Source organism: Balaenoptera musculus, chromosome 19, assembly GCF_009873245.2.
Source record: "Balaenoptera musculus isolate JJ_BM4_2016_0621 chromosome 19, mBalMus1.pri.v3, whole genome shotgun sequence".
In the NCBI taxonomy this organism is placed as follows: Eukaryota; Metazoa; Chordata; class Mammalia; order Artiodactyla; family Balaenopteridae; genus Balaenoptera; species Balaenoptera musculus.
In genome coordinates, this window is record NC_045803.1 from 51,004,642 (window position 1) to 51,019,196 (window position 14,555).

Sequence of the window (14,555 nt, forward strand, 5' to 3'; positions counted from 1 at the left end):
GAGCCTGGGGTGTTGGGAGCAGGTGGGCTTCTCAACTACTTAGACGTTGCCTGATGCTTCCTGTGTGGAATGCCACCTGTGCAGTTCTCTTTTAAAACGTTGGGTGCCAGCATCTGTATACATAATTTAAAATAAATTTACATTCCTATTTTGCCTGAGATGATACATTTGTATACTGGTGTGATTAAAGAGAAGGGTGAGGATTTGGGGAAGGGTTGAGAGAGGCATTTTGTAGCATTTTAAGATTCAAAGTTCTAGTAAGAAGTTGTTTCTGTTAACCAAAGCTAAGTGGATGGACGGTTGGCTGGCTGGCTGGTTAGATGGATAGAGAGAGACGAAGGGAAGAGGGGAGGGACCTATGGAAAGCTAACAGTTAATATTGGGGTGGTGGGATTATAGATGCTTTTTTTGTGCATGTTCATCTGTCATTTCTAAACTTTTCTATCACTAATGGAAAGTATGAAGCAGGAAGTGGCCTGAAATGAGCCTAGAGAGGTGGATGGGGCAAAATCATGGACTGAGTGTTAGTCGTTACCGTTATTCATTGTGTATATGTTTGCATTTCTGTTCTTGCTGGGCATAGGGAGGGTTGCACCTTTTCGAAGCTAAGCACAGCCACAACACTTGCTCTGCCAACAAAACGTGAGCACAAGTGACACGTGTCACCACTGGGTGGAAGCCTGTGACATTCCACGTGCACCTCGTCACATTCTCTTCCCCACACCGTAGAGGCTGGTGATGTTACAGAGGGTGGAGGCTCCACCTGATGGGGCCCCTGGCCAGCAACAATAAACAGGACCCCACTGACATGAGATGGGCCTGAAGCATGAGCAAGTAGTAATCCTCTGTTGTCTTAAGACATTGAGGTTTGGGGGCTGTTCCTTACTGAAGCTCATCCTGAAGAATACAGAGGCACTTGTGTGAGCCACACTAAGGAATTAGGAGCATATCTTGTTGGCCATTCCAAGCTACAAAAGCGTTTTAAGCTAGGACTTTGTATATGGGCGTCTGTTGCCAATCCAGAGAGCACACTCTGGCCAAACAGGCCTGAACTTTTCACGTCCTGAGCGGCATATGCTGATTTAACATCTTAATAAAAAACCCAGCGGTTCTTTAGTGGTGATGGAATAGTTCTGTATCTTGAATCTGTGCATGTGATAAAATGTCGCAGAATTATACACACAGATATTCCAAGTATAAGGAACTGAGTGCGTCCCGGAACTGGTGAAATCCAAGTAATGTCTGCGGTCTAATAAATTACACTGTGACAGTGTCGATTTTCTAATTTGGTAATGTGCTATATACTTGGATGCGATGCCCCCTTGGGCGGATGCTAGGAGACGGGTACGTGGGCACTCTCACTACTATTTTTGCCACTTCTTGTGAGTCTGTAATTCGTTCCAAATTAAAGTTAACGACAACAACAGCAGCAAAAGTGAGTTATACCAAGAAAATGAACTGTGGTGAGTCCCAGGTTCTTAGTCAGACTCAGCGGGAAAGCTCACATTGGCAGATGGGGCCTCTTGCTTTCACCTGGCAATCAGCAGTTTATCCCTCAGACATGCTTTCTGTTTGCAGCGCGTCAGCCCCTGCCTTCTCATTTAGAGCATGTCCCACGATAAACATTTCTATCACGTTAAGTTTGTCAGCCAATCAGAAGAGCAAACGCCCCAACACACACACACACATCAACGCATACACACACCTTAATTCTAAGAGCTGTGTTGTTCCTTCACTGGACTTAACTGCATTGCACACACAGTTTCTCTGCATTTCTCAGGGTCAGTAGCAGAAACAGGAAACCTGATACCGAGGGCAGGAGAGTTACCTGAGTAATTGCGTGTGGACTCGAACCACCGTCCCCAGGAGCCTAGTAACACACAGCCTGTGGATTCGTCTGTTGAACTACTTGACGGCTTGTGACCCCTTGTTCCCCCTGGATGCGTATGGTCTGATTTTGTTCTTATTGGTAGTGGCAGCCCTGTGCTTTATCTTCAAGTGAAGGGGGAGGACCAAAAGACAGCTTACCACGTGTAAGCTGCACATTTGGAAGCATGTACTGGCCCACTTGGCTGCGCCATCAGTTTCATTGGAAATATTGCTTTGGGGGTCACCATCTGGGAATGTTCTCCCTGTTTCATGGGGGAAGAGTGAACATCCGTTTTCCTAACATGTAGCCAGCGTATCCCTTGGGGTTTCCGTCGGGGGCTCGGCTGAGAGGGGCAATGTCTTTACCACCCCTTCCTCAATAGGTGAAGTAGTTGACTTTCCTCTTGTGATCCATTCAAAGTTCTGTAAGATTCTGTGTTGGCGGTGAGTGTCATGCTCTGTGCCGGGAGAGGCTGGGGCCGGAGCAGGCGGGATGAGGGTGAAAGGCCACCTTATTCGCTAACTCTGAACATCAGATTGGGTAGTTGAGCATTTAGGAAGTATAAGAATCTATGGGGAAGAAAAGTTAGCCATTAGCAGACTTCCCACTGAGAAGAGATTTTAGCCACAGATAAATATCCGTCATGCAGACAGAAAGCAGGTGGGGTTTTGCTCCCCATCTGGAGACCCAAGCGCTCTGCATGGGGTACAGTATCACTCAGGTGCATCCTCTTCTCCTGGGGGCAGTTTCCCTCCCTCTAGGATGAGGGGCGTGGCCTTGCCTTACCTGGACCCTCCAGGTGCAATATTTCCCTAACAGAACCCATGTGTTGGCACTTCCCCTTTTCCTGCATCAGGTTCAACACTTCTCCTTCTTCCAAAATCTGCAGGTTTGCGCATCTGCCGCTGTTACCTGAGGAATTTAAATCTTCTTTGGCCAACTTGCCTTTGCCACTGATAAGCTCTTGGGGTTTGGGGAGGTCACTGAATCCCTCTCTACGCCCTTTCCCTAAAACTGGGCTCTGTTAGTAGGCAGGACCTGGATCCTCCAAGAGCCAACAGCGATCTGGTCCGATGTGGTCTTCGGGGGGCACCGTTGCTTGCTATCAACGTCGTTTCAACCACCTTGCTGCGCTGTAGCCCACCCGAACCACGGTTTACTACACAGTGGCCTCAGGGGAAGAATTTGTCACCACGGGCATCTTATCTCCTCCTCGTTAAACCGATGAAATACTTTCTCTCTTCAGGGCTGGATGTTAGATGCTTTATACTTAATCTCACAACTCTGAGAGTAGATAATATTCACATTTACAGATGAGGGAACTGAGGCTCAGAAAGGTTACATGGCCCAAAGTCAGTGTGCTTTCCTGCTGCCTCTGCCTGATATTCATTGTTCGAGGCCTGGGACTTGGGTTGGAGCCCAGGACCTAGGCGGCAGAGGTGAACTGTCGTAGACACACAACGCTTCTCAGCACAGTTTGCGTCCATTCGGGTGGAGGACGTCCCCAGCGGTGCCGTTTGCATCCCCCTTCATAATATTCGAGTATCGTGTTAGTCTCCATAGCCTTACTTTAACCTCGCAGTCTAGGCAAGAATTCCCAAGCTCACCGTTCGTTTTATGGGGATCTGCTTACCTGAACAGGCAGGTGGCCTGGCAGTCTGTCCTTCAGCGGAGGGACGTCTAAGAAGTGATAGCATTTCAGCTCACCCTCCAAGGTCCAGCCGGACTCAAAAATTGGGCGGGCTCGGTAAATACAAGGCAGCCCTGATCTTTCCAGAAGTGTGCTAGGAAGCCCTGCAGTGGACCAGGGTGGCTTCAGATCCTGACCCCTGCAATCCTTTTGGTGTCTCTCCAGGAGGGAACCTGGGCTCCAGCCAGTGTCAGACTGACTTGAGGTCTTGCCGTCCACACTTCTTAGCTCTGCAATCTCTTATAAGATGCCTCATTGTAAAACAGGCAAACTACAAACCTATCCTTCAGTTGTCCTGAGGATGAAACGAGATGATGCCTGTAAGTGCCCACCCACCATCAGCTCAGCGTAGACATTAATGGCCTCATTAATAGCATCATTATTGCCATCCATATGTGCCCTGCCCATCTATAGGGTTCACAGGGTTACTAAACCAGGGGGGTGTTGAGCAGTCAGGCTCCGTTGATAGAAACGAGTTTTGCCTGCGTTTGTCCTTTCTGTGCATGAATTGTCTCTCATTTTTCATGCAGGCTTGGTGGAATCATTTCAGAACCGGAGGGCAGCTTTTGAGATTAACATGTGGTCTCCAGAGTTCTTGCAGGAGCCAGGCTTTGTCCTGGTGTTGCCCTATCATTACAGTTTTTTTAGGAGGCACATTGAGAGGAGCTATGTGAGCCCGAGGACCCTTAGGACCCTGTTTTGTGCGCTGAGTCAAACAGCACAACCCCCCGGCATGGAGTTTCAGCAGAGTCCCAGCCTCCCATCCTCCCTCAACTTGGCAGTAAAACGCCCCGTTCTTCCATTCATTCAGATGATTTATATTCTCTCTGGGCGTCTAATATTAAACAGGGGAATTCCGACATGTTCCATAACACATTTACTGTAACTTGATACCATGAACTAAACTTGCTGTTATTTATCATTTCTTTTTATTTTCTCTCGTTCCAGCATAAAGCCAAGGTAGAAGCAATGACCCTGGACCTCGCTCTGCTCCACAGCGTGCAGCATTTTGCTCAAGCGTTCAAGGCCAAGAATGTGTGAGTGTTCCAGTGGAGGGTTATAGATCATAATATCTTGCTATTGTAATGTCTTTATCAGATGAACACAATGGGGAGGCCGGAAGGCTATTGTGTTGACTTGGCGTCCAGATGGGAGGCTCATTTATATTGGCCCAGTGAAGGTGTACCGTATTTTCTTGACTCTGAGTCACCCTCATTTTGAGATGCGTCATCAATCTCATAACAGCCTCCCAGATAAAAAGGAAAAGACGGTACCAAGCAGCAGTAAAAGTGGCTCATAAAAGCCACCAGATTGTAAGCTGCATCCTGATTACAGATATTTTTGCAGTGCCTCCCAGAATCGAGGAAAAGTGTATTTTAATTGCACTCAGAAACGAGTAAGGTCAGCTCACCAGTCCTGCAAGGGGGCTGAACGTCAGAGCACGGCAAGAAGGTTCTACTGTTTCGCAAACCTGCGGTGATTTTACGTGGTGCGTGAATGTGGTTCCAAAAGCATGGACTCACATCATGAGAAACTTCCCCCTTTTTATTCCCTCTTCTTTCTCAGACTTGCAAAATGCCTGAAGGTGGAAGCCTTCGCTAGGGACCGGCAGATTTTTTTGCCATCACGTGCCAACATCTTTCTAACAGGGAGAGCGGCCCTCAGAGCCAGAGCTGAGGAAAGCAGTGGTGGTTAGCTTCATTTTCATTACAATATTTTGTTTCCAAGTGTTTATTTTTACAGTTCCCTCATATTATTTAGGGCAAGCAATACTGGTTTCTCGTTTAACACAGTGGTTTAAATTTCTTTAACAAATAACTTCATTTAATTTTTCTTTTTCAGTGAGTCGATTTAAACACAGGGATTAAGTTAATAATGGTCCAGGAGGTGCCAAGGATAAAACAGTCCCAAAAGGGGCACCGAGTGGCTGAATTTGGAGAACGCTGATAAAATGACAAACTGCCTGGGGGTTTGCCTCTGTCGGGGTCGTTGGTTTTATAGTTCTCCACGCAGACGATGGGTGTAAGGGGAGGTATCTTATCTTAAACCAGATATTCAGGTGGTACGATGTCGATCTGACCCCTCAGTGCTGTCCAGTAGCCAGTTCTTCTCATTTCTCCCTTAGTCTTTCACTCTGTTGTTTGAGACTGTTGAAAGGCCTGTTCTCTAAAGCCCTTTCTGGAGCAAGCCCGTAGCCTGAGTCCTTGAGGTTGAAATGTGAACTCAGAGCCTGTAGTGGGAGCTGCACCATCCCCTTAGGTGCCGGCCCTGCGCTCCTAGGAACAGTTGGGTACCGTCCCCATGCAGCCAGCAGACCTAGGCGAGCCCTACTGTGTGCGCTCTCGGCAGCGTTTGGTAGCTGCGAGCCCGTGACAGTGCTCTCCGAGAACCTCTCGTCAGGATAGAGCAGCAGCTCTTAAGACATTTGCTCTTTTATCCCTTCCTGATTCATTTATCCGCTTGTTCATCCACTTAACACGCATTTAACGCGTGCCTCCAAAGCCCCAGGCTCTCTTCTCGGCTCTGGGAAGAGAGTGGTGGCCGGTGGAAGCCCAGTTGACCTCACACGAGCCATTGTCTCAGTGGCCAGCCAGCAGGCAGTGTTTTCCTGCTAGTGACTGACTCTCCTCAACCTCATATTTCTGTGGTTGTTTGGGAGCGAATAATAATAACCACCGCCGCAGCAGCAGTAATAGCTCATTTATTGAGTGCCTATTATGAGCCCCATACCCAGAACCCTTTGCGTGCTTTTTCTGATTTAATCCTCAAAGCAACCCTCGGGGTGGGCGCTGTCATTATGTCTATCACACAGATGAGGAAAATGAGACCAGGGAGGGTGAGTTATCTGAAGGCACGTGGCCAGGGAGCAGAGGGGCTGAGATCCCGTGCAGTCGGACGTGCCTGGGCCCCCCTCCTCAGCCAGCACGCTGCACTGTCTGTCGTTCTTAATGTGCCAGAAACCGAGATCAGAGAGAGTGAGTGACTTCCACAGGGTCACTTGGCAGGCTGGTGGCAGATGTAGGATTTTCATCCGTTGTGACTCTCCGCTTTCTCCTTGACACCATGCTGCGCTAGTGGGAGCCGAGATGCACTGCCTCTTCATGCTTCCTGCAGTCCTGGTGTCAGACCACACTGGAAGGGAACCATTTAGCCGAGGAGAGCCAACTGTTACATAATAGGACTATCTTCCAAGTCTTAACGGGACCATTAGTTTTTAACCGTTAAGTAATTCAGAAATCATCAAATCCAACTGCCTTCTGTAATCAACAAGCCCAAACTTTTGGAGAAAAGCTAGCAGCCATTTTGCCCTAATTCTAGATTTTAGCAAACGACTCTGAATTTTTGTACTCCTAGGTTCAGAAACAAAGGCGATTTTCCTCTTAGCCAACCCTGTACCACAAACCTCCTTTTATCCGTCTCTCGAGAGTCCAGCATTTTTCATGGGCTTAGAGAAATAGCGTCGTAGTGAAAATACGCATAAAAGACGCGAGCGACTTTCCTTTTGAAACACTGCCAAAATGAAATCTCTCCTGGATAGGCAGCCGACAGTTCAGTCCTTACAGGTCTGTAGATTCTGAGAACTGTCAGAGGTGAGTTTAAATGCTGGTGACTGAGCTGCCAAAAAAAAAAAACACGTGTCACTCTTTGCTCATCATCCCCTCCCATCTTTCGGCATCAAAATTTCCTTGTGTGTAAAACATAATGACGAACGAAAGAAAGGCTGCCAGTTCCGAACCCATCCCTTTTGATGCCGTTGGACTGAGGTGAGGAAAAACTCTTACCCTGCAATGCCATCTGGATGCTACCACATGGAATGCTGTTCTGAAGCCTGTCTGCGAGCACAGCGGAAGGATGACCCAGCTCTTTTTACCTTGTGTATCCCCTCGGTTCACGCCCCAGCCCAGGTGTGTCTCCCCACACCTGGGCTGGGGCAGCAGCGTGTACAGCCCGGGACCTGAAAAGGTAGAGACAGATGTAAATGCAAACCTCGCTGGAAGATCCAGCTCACTGAAAGGCCGGGCCGCCCTCTATCCGCCTTCTACCAGGAGGGGATGTAGATTCAGCCTCTTCTGGGATTTCTTCTTCTTCCTTTATTTTGGAGGGGCCGGGGGTGGTTGGTGGCATGGGGTGGGGACTGAGTCGTTTTCGAACGAGCACCGCTAACAGTGATTATACAAATCATAGCTCCTTTTCGACTTTCTGTGTATTCCGTGCAAGGCAACGTGCTGAGCACCTATTCATGTGCTCTCTCTGTAATTCCTTACAATAACCCCAGGCATTTTTAGTCATTTTTATCTCTGTTTCAAATGGAAAGGCTCCAGCTTTTCACAGAGGGGCCAACTCACAGTCCCAACTTTAGCAAGTGGTGGATCCCAAATTCGAACCCAAGTCTGTCTGAATCCACAACGACCCCTCTTTTCGTTACACCTCACCCTTCAGGCGTTTTCTTCAGTGTGGATTTCTGGATTGCTATGAATTGCTGAGAACCACGTTACTCAAATTTAGTGGTTTAACACCATTTAAGACAATAAGTATTTCTATTCTCTCTCTCTCTCTCTCTTTCAGTTTGTTTAAATCCGGAATCAAATAAGGTCAATGCATTTTAACCTATAGGTTTTCCCTCCCTTTCTAAATTTCTTACAAAAAAATTTTAATGCAACATATTTGTTTCAAGGACCAGTGTGTCCTCTAGAGTTTTCTGTGGTCTGTACTTCAGTGACTGCATCCCTGTGGTGTCCTTTAACTTGTTCTTTTGTCTTCTACGTTTCCCGTGAAAAGGTAGCTAACTCTAGAGGCTTGGTCAAATTCCTGTTGAATTTTTTGGCAAGAATACTCGGTCGGTGGTGGTGTAGTCTTCCATCAGGAGGACACGTGTGCCTGCTTGCTAAAGCGTTTCCTTAAGGCTCTGCCCGCCCCGACCAACCCATTCCTGTGCCCGCTCTCTCTTTGCCCACCCCCTCTTTCATCCATTTCTTCTGTTCTGCTCCACTCACTCTTCTGGGTGGTCAGCCCAGGAAGCCTCAGTCTGCTTTCAGACAGTCCTCCCCAGCGTCAGTGGTGGTGGTCGGCCAGTGTGTCTCAGGTCGAATTATTTTGGGCATCACTGGAAAGTTCCAAACCAGAGCCTGTGGTAAGTCCCAACCAAACTGAGTTCTGAAGGGTATTTTTGTGGGGACTGCAGTCCTGGAGAGCAGCCAGACCCCGCGCTGCCCGGCAGGCGGAGGCACCCGTCAGAGCAGGAAGAGCGGGGCCCTCCTGATCACTCAGAGCGAGTGCCGGGGTTTTCTGTAACGGGCTCTGCAGCCGCAGTATGTTGTTTGTGGTACTGCTGCACAAGTTTATCCCTAGTTCTAACTGCTTAGTTTACCGAAAGTCACTCATTTTGAACAGGCCCTGGAACAGCAGTTCAAGAGCTTCTTGAGCTCTGTAAATATTTTTTCCTTTATCAGGTACTGTTTTATAGTTTGCGTCCTGTATATTCCTGAAATAATGGATCTCTGGATTCCAATCCTGGAAGTTGAAAAGTTGGTGATGGCACATAATATAGAAAATTTATTGCTTGGATCTCGGTTACCAATCAGCTCTTATAATATTGACCAAGGGCTTGGATTCATCATGAAAATTAATGGAAATTGGTAGTAAGATCATATTAAAATAACATGGAGTTCTAAAGATTTCTAGAACTTCATTTTTGGTCGTGGATTTCTGCTTTCTCCTTTCAACTTTCTGTCTCCAGCATAATTTAAAGAAATTAGGCTTTATTTCACTTAAAAATACTGTAGGATAGTGATGTTTAAAAAAAAAAAATGAAAGAATACTTTTTCTATTCCCTCTTTACTGTTTACACATTTGAGGGGGGAAATCTTTAACAAAACTATTTATTTTCACTTTTTACTAAATTACTTTCAGAACTTGAAAGTTCAGGACTTTGAGAATCTGCTAATCCCAGATTTAATGTTCTTGGATTCTTATTCCAAATTTTGCTGTCTCAAATCCTTCTTTGGAAGTGGGTGGGCTATAAATTATAAATAAATTCTAAATTTTGAGGGATAAATTACCCTGAAGACCAATGTGTAAATTACAGCTTAATCTTTCTTTTTCTCCTCAGCTCAATTTTAAGAATAATGTTTTAGCCTACGTATCTGTGTTACTCTTTGCTCAACATGAGAAATCCATTTCTGGTTTGCCTAACAGAGTATCATGTTGCTTTGCTTTTCTACGAAGTATGAAAACTAAAAGAAAAGAAAACCAGAGAGGCAGATTTTAGCTGTAATAAACTCTCTAAATCTAGATCTTAATTATGACTTCTTAAGAAAAAATTTTAAAAATCTACAAGTGAATTTTTCCCCCTCCCATAGATTTTCCACCTTGAGGTATTGGAAAAAATCATATTGTGAAACATTTACTGTATCTAGAAACATCAGGGAAGAACGCTTCCATCTGAAGTAAATGTTTTGCCTTCTGAAACTTAACTCTTTAGGCATCAAATGTTTTTATATAATTCTTTAAAAAATATTTCTAAAACAGATTATGTACTGTCATCCCTTATTAAACAAAAATACTAACCCAAAAGAGTAAAGTGCAGGGGTCAGCAGACTTTTTTGTATAGGTCCAGAGAGTAAATGTGTTAGACTTTTCAGGCCATAAGATCTCTGTTGCAACTACTCATCTCTGCCTTTGTAGCATGAAAGCAGCCGTGGACAATATTTAAATGGATGAACATGGCTGTGTTCCAATAAAACTTTATTTACAAAGGCTGGAAATGGGCTGGTTATGTCCAACGGCCATAGTGTGCCAAGCTCTGGTGTAGTGAAAAGAACAGGGTTTTTTGGGATCAACTGAACTTAGATTTAAATCCAAGCTCTACTGTTTACTAGCTGTGTGGCCTTGGGCACTCCGTGTCCCCGGGCCTCACTTTCCAAGTCTATATAATGTAGATTCTTGCATAGACTTTTCAGGGTTGTTGAGGAGAAAAGCTGTGATGCGTGAAAAAACTAGACACATCTCAGTGCACTGTGCCTGTGACTGTGTGTGCATTTGTTCTTATCTTGATCCTAAAATGATTTGAGAGGTTTTTAAAAATGCATGCAGTATGATACAATACAAATAAGAGATCTATCTAAACAGGGGAAGGGGATCAAAGTGGACTAATCAGATGTGATCCCAGAGGAGGTGTGGCTCTCATGAAGTCTTTACAGTCATTAAAAAATTGGGCCTAGGAATGAGCTTGGAGATTGCTCGCAACCAAGGGCACAGAGGACATGAGCTTCATGTTGCCCACAAGCTATAAGCATGACAAGCACCGAGCAGAAATATTGTTCCTATAGTGGTGTTCCACTGAGGATCACGGAGTACTTAGTACTCTACTGAGTATTTTTTTCCCCTGTTCTTTGTTATTCTTCACAAAGCCATGGACTTGAGGGATACTTCACAGTTCTCTTTCAGAGCAAATGGCTTGACTCTGTTTCCTTTGCCATTGCTGCTGTTGTTTCCCTTGGTTTCTTTCCAGATGATTTGACTGGCCTTAAGGGCAACCTGCTTTGAATAAGTGAGGTATAGTGGGACACAGTAAAAATCATTAACCTCTGTATTCTGGGATACCAGAGCACTCCGTATGCCTCTTCTCCCCTCCTTTTTCGGTTTATTTAAAATTTTTTTTCCCTTCACGTCGTTATTTATTCAGCGCTTACAACAGTGCCAGGAACTGGGCTAGACATCGGAATTAAACCAGTTGCCATCTTCCTTCTCCTGTGCCTTCTCTCTCTCTTAAAATAATCATGAAGCTTAAGGATTTTTTGATAACTTTACACAATGATGACTATCTTCAAAAACATATCCTTACTGGAGAAGAATAATTGTTAAATAAATTAAGGACCACTTTGCAATTAAATTTGTTAGGAAAAAAAAATTTCATTGAGCCTTTTTGCCATCCTTAAAAGTCATCACTGCCAAGGAATACGTGAAAATGTGTTTGAATTAACCACAGCGATGTTTGCAAAATAAACAGTTTTGATTTCCCAACAGAATTCTAGGTTCAGCCATCACTATCATGTTTCCGGAAATCAAAGTGATGTATGTTAATTGAAGACACACACAAAAAAACTTCCCTTCCAGGAAGAATAAACACCCGGCTTTGGAGAGTAGATACGATTACTCTGTGGTTGCCTTCTCCCACCCACCACCAGCCCACCAGTGCATATATATACCAGTGTTTTGTCTTCAACTCCAGCAAAGAATCCGAACTTGGTTGCTGGCGTTCAACAGTGATCACTTAAAGCACTGGACTAGAGTGTGAGTTGAGAAAGTTTTTCTATAAAAAGAATCAGATAAATAAATATTTATATAAATATTTATATGAATATTTTGACCTTTATGAGCTAGATGGTCTCAGTAGCAACCACTCAGCTAGTGTTGAGTGCCTCTCGAGTGTAGAGTGAGACCGCAGTAATCACAGTAATGCAAAAGTAGCCACCAATAATGTGTGACTGGGCGAGGCCGTGTTCCAATAAAACTTTATTTACAAAGACAGGAAGTGAGTTGGATTGGGGATTCGGTCTGGGGGGTTGTGGTTCGCTAACGCTTGGACTAGAACCCCTTGTCCCTTGCAACGTATTGGGTTGGCCAAAAAGTTCATTCGGGTTTTTGGGTAAAAACCCAAACGATCTTTTTGGCCAACACAATAACTCATTTGAAGAGCATCTTGTCTCACTATGAGAAACATGTTCCATTTTGGATTATGTTAGCTTTGGTCCAGATAAATAAGTATATATCGCCAATGTGTGTGCATGGTTCGTTTCAGTTCTCTGCAGAAAGCACTCTGTGTTCCTTAGAGGCTGAGGGAAGAGATAAGAGTTTGAGTAGAACAGTGTGCTGTGCTGAGTTGTGAAAATACCACCATATGGGAAAGCAGGTCAACTAAGACAAGCAGGTATTGTTTAAATAATGAAGACACTGAAGCCCTGCTTGGGACTTGGAACCATAAAATGATGATGATGATAGTAATTGCTAATATTTATCACCTATTTATTATGCGTCATGCACAGCTAAGCACTCATCTGCCATCCCATTTTATCCCCACAAGGACTTCATGGGGGTAGGTCAAAAATTGTAGAAGAAAGGCAGTGTCATATGGTTCAGCCTGATACGATGATCAACCACATTTCATAGATCAAGAAATCAAGGCTTACAGAGATGAAGGGCCTTGACCCAGGTCATGCCAGCTAGTAGGTGGTGAGGCTAGAACTTAGTCCAAAATCTGCTGTGCTGCTGAGCTCAGCTTAGGTGGTAGTTTGGGAAATCAGAAAGATCTGTCTCATTTGGGAAATGCATCATGTAGGGCTCACTGCTTCTGAAGGAGATTTGTCTCAGCAGTAGGTGGATGACAACCCCTGCCTGCTGGGACAATTGTTAAGGTCACTTCAAGGTTGAGGGGGATGCTTCTTCCAGCCATATCCTATCAGCAAGAGGAAATTGTTTTGCTGAAATATGTCTGAAAGAGGTAAACAAACCCAGTCGAAGAGAGGCTCATCCCCTCAACTAAGGTGCCCAGAACTGTTTTCTACCCAGTGTCTGGAAGGTGTCTGTCCATGGAGTCTGTATAAGCAGAGGTGGCAGCTGTTTACTCGCATTTGCAATCACCTCTATACATTTACTCCAAGTGTCAGCGTTCATTTCGCCTTGGCTCCTACTTGTCTTCATAATGATGCTGATCAGGTAGACAGAAGAAGACCAAAGGGTCACTTGGCAGTTCACACATCTGAACTGCCAGAGTGGTGACTCTCAAATGCAAGCTCAGCCCTCATCCTTTCCTGTGGGGAAGACCCTTGGTTGGTGTCTGGCCACCTGAGCTACAAGCACTGCACTTGCTGCTGTGGCCCACCGAGGCCTCTGGAGTCTGGTCCATCCTCCTTCTTCATTTGTGGCCATGTCCTCCCAATCCCGTGCCTCTATACTCTGCTCACAGAGATGCTTACAGGTTCTGCCTCCTGACTCGGAGCCTGTGCCCCTGACTTGTGCAACTGCCCACCTGCCTGCCCCTCACCTGCTCCCTGGATGACTTTGTCGCATCCTCTGTGGAGCCTCCCTTTTCCCGTCCTCTTAACTTCACACCATGGTTGAATTGATGAGTCATTTCTCGGAGCATCGACCACACACCCAATCATTGTGCTTGGAATACTTTGGGGACGCTTTTCTCTATATTGATTCTTCTTTGTTAGACTGAGCCCCAGAGAAGCAGAAACCTTGGCTAATTCATCTTTGTCTTAGCTCTGAATCCCTGTTACACACCTTATTACTAAGATGGTGACCTTGGCAAATTCCTTAATCTCTCTGATCCTCAGTTTCTTCATCAGTGAAAGTGGGAGGTGATGGTAATACCCTTGCAGGGTGGTTGAAAGGATTAAATAACAAAATGTTTATAAAACATAGTACCTGATACCTAGTAAACATTTAATACATTTCAGGTTGTATCGTCTTTTTTGTCCTCATCATCATCATCCATGGCGATTGTTATCTTTACTGCCATATATAGTAAACTCAAGGAAGGGGTTGGATAGGTGGATGGGTGGGTGGGGGCAGGGAAAGAGGGAGGGAGGGAGGGAGGAAAGCCAAAAATGGAAACACATTGTTCCATTTGGTGATCTGAACTTTGCTTTTAAGGTACCAATTCTCAGCCGTTCAAAGTTGTTGAATTGGTACCTCCTTGGGTGGTACGGAGATTATACGTTTGTAAATCTTGGGAAACAAATTTTAAGGTCATCCTGTATAATAGTTATTTCAGGCACATAACATACAACTGCCCTTCTAACCTGGTGTAGGCTTGGGTCACATGACCAAGCTGTTCTTCGACCCACACAGCCATAGACACAGCAAACCCATGATGTTAGGGTTAACATTTGGTGACTTTCAGAGAACTCTTGAGTTACGTGAGTCTCGGAAGAAAAACATTTCAGTGCCTGTGGTTCAGAATTCTACTTCCCAGCTTGGCCGATGAAT

The 14,555-nt window shown here is 45.2% G+C and overlaps 1 protein-coding gene across 1 annotated transcript in view; it reads left to right on the forward strand.

Moving 5' to 3' along the window:
- Positions 1 to 14,555, forward strand: part of WWOX (WW domain containing oxidoreductase) — a 974,128-nt gene that overhangs the window by 248,099 nt on the left and 711,474 nt on the right. The window contains exon 6 of the mRNA XM_036834493.1: positions 4,509 to 4,597. Within this exon, the coding sequence (XP_036690388.1) occupies positions 4,509 to 4,597 (89 nt within the window). The remainder of the gene's footprint in view (positions 1 to 4,508; positions 4,598 to 14,555) is intronic.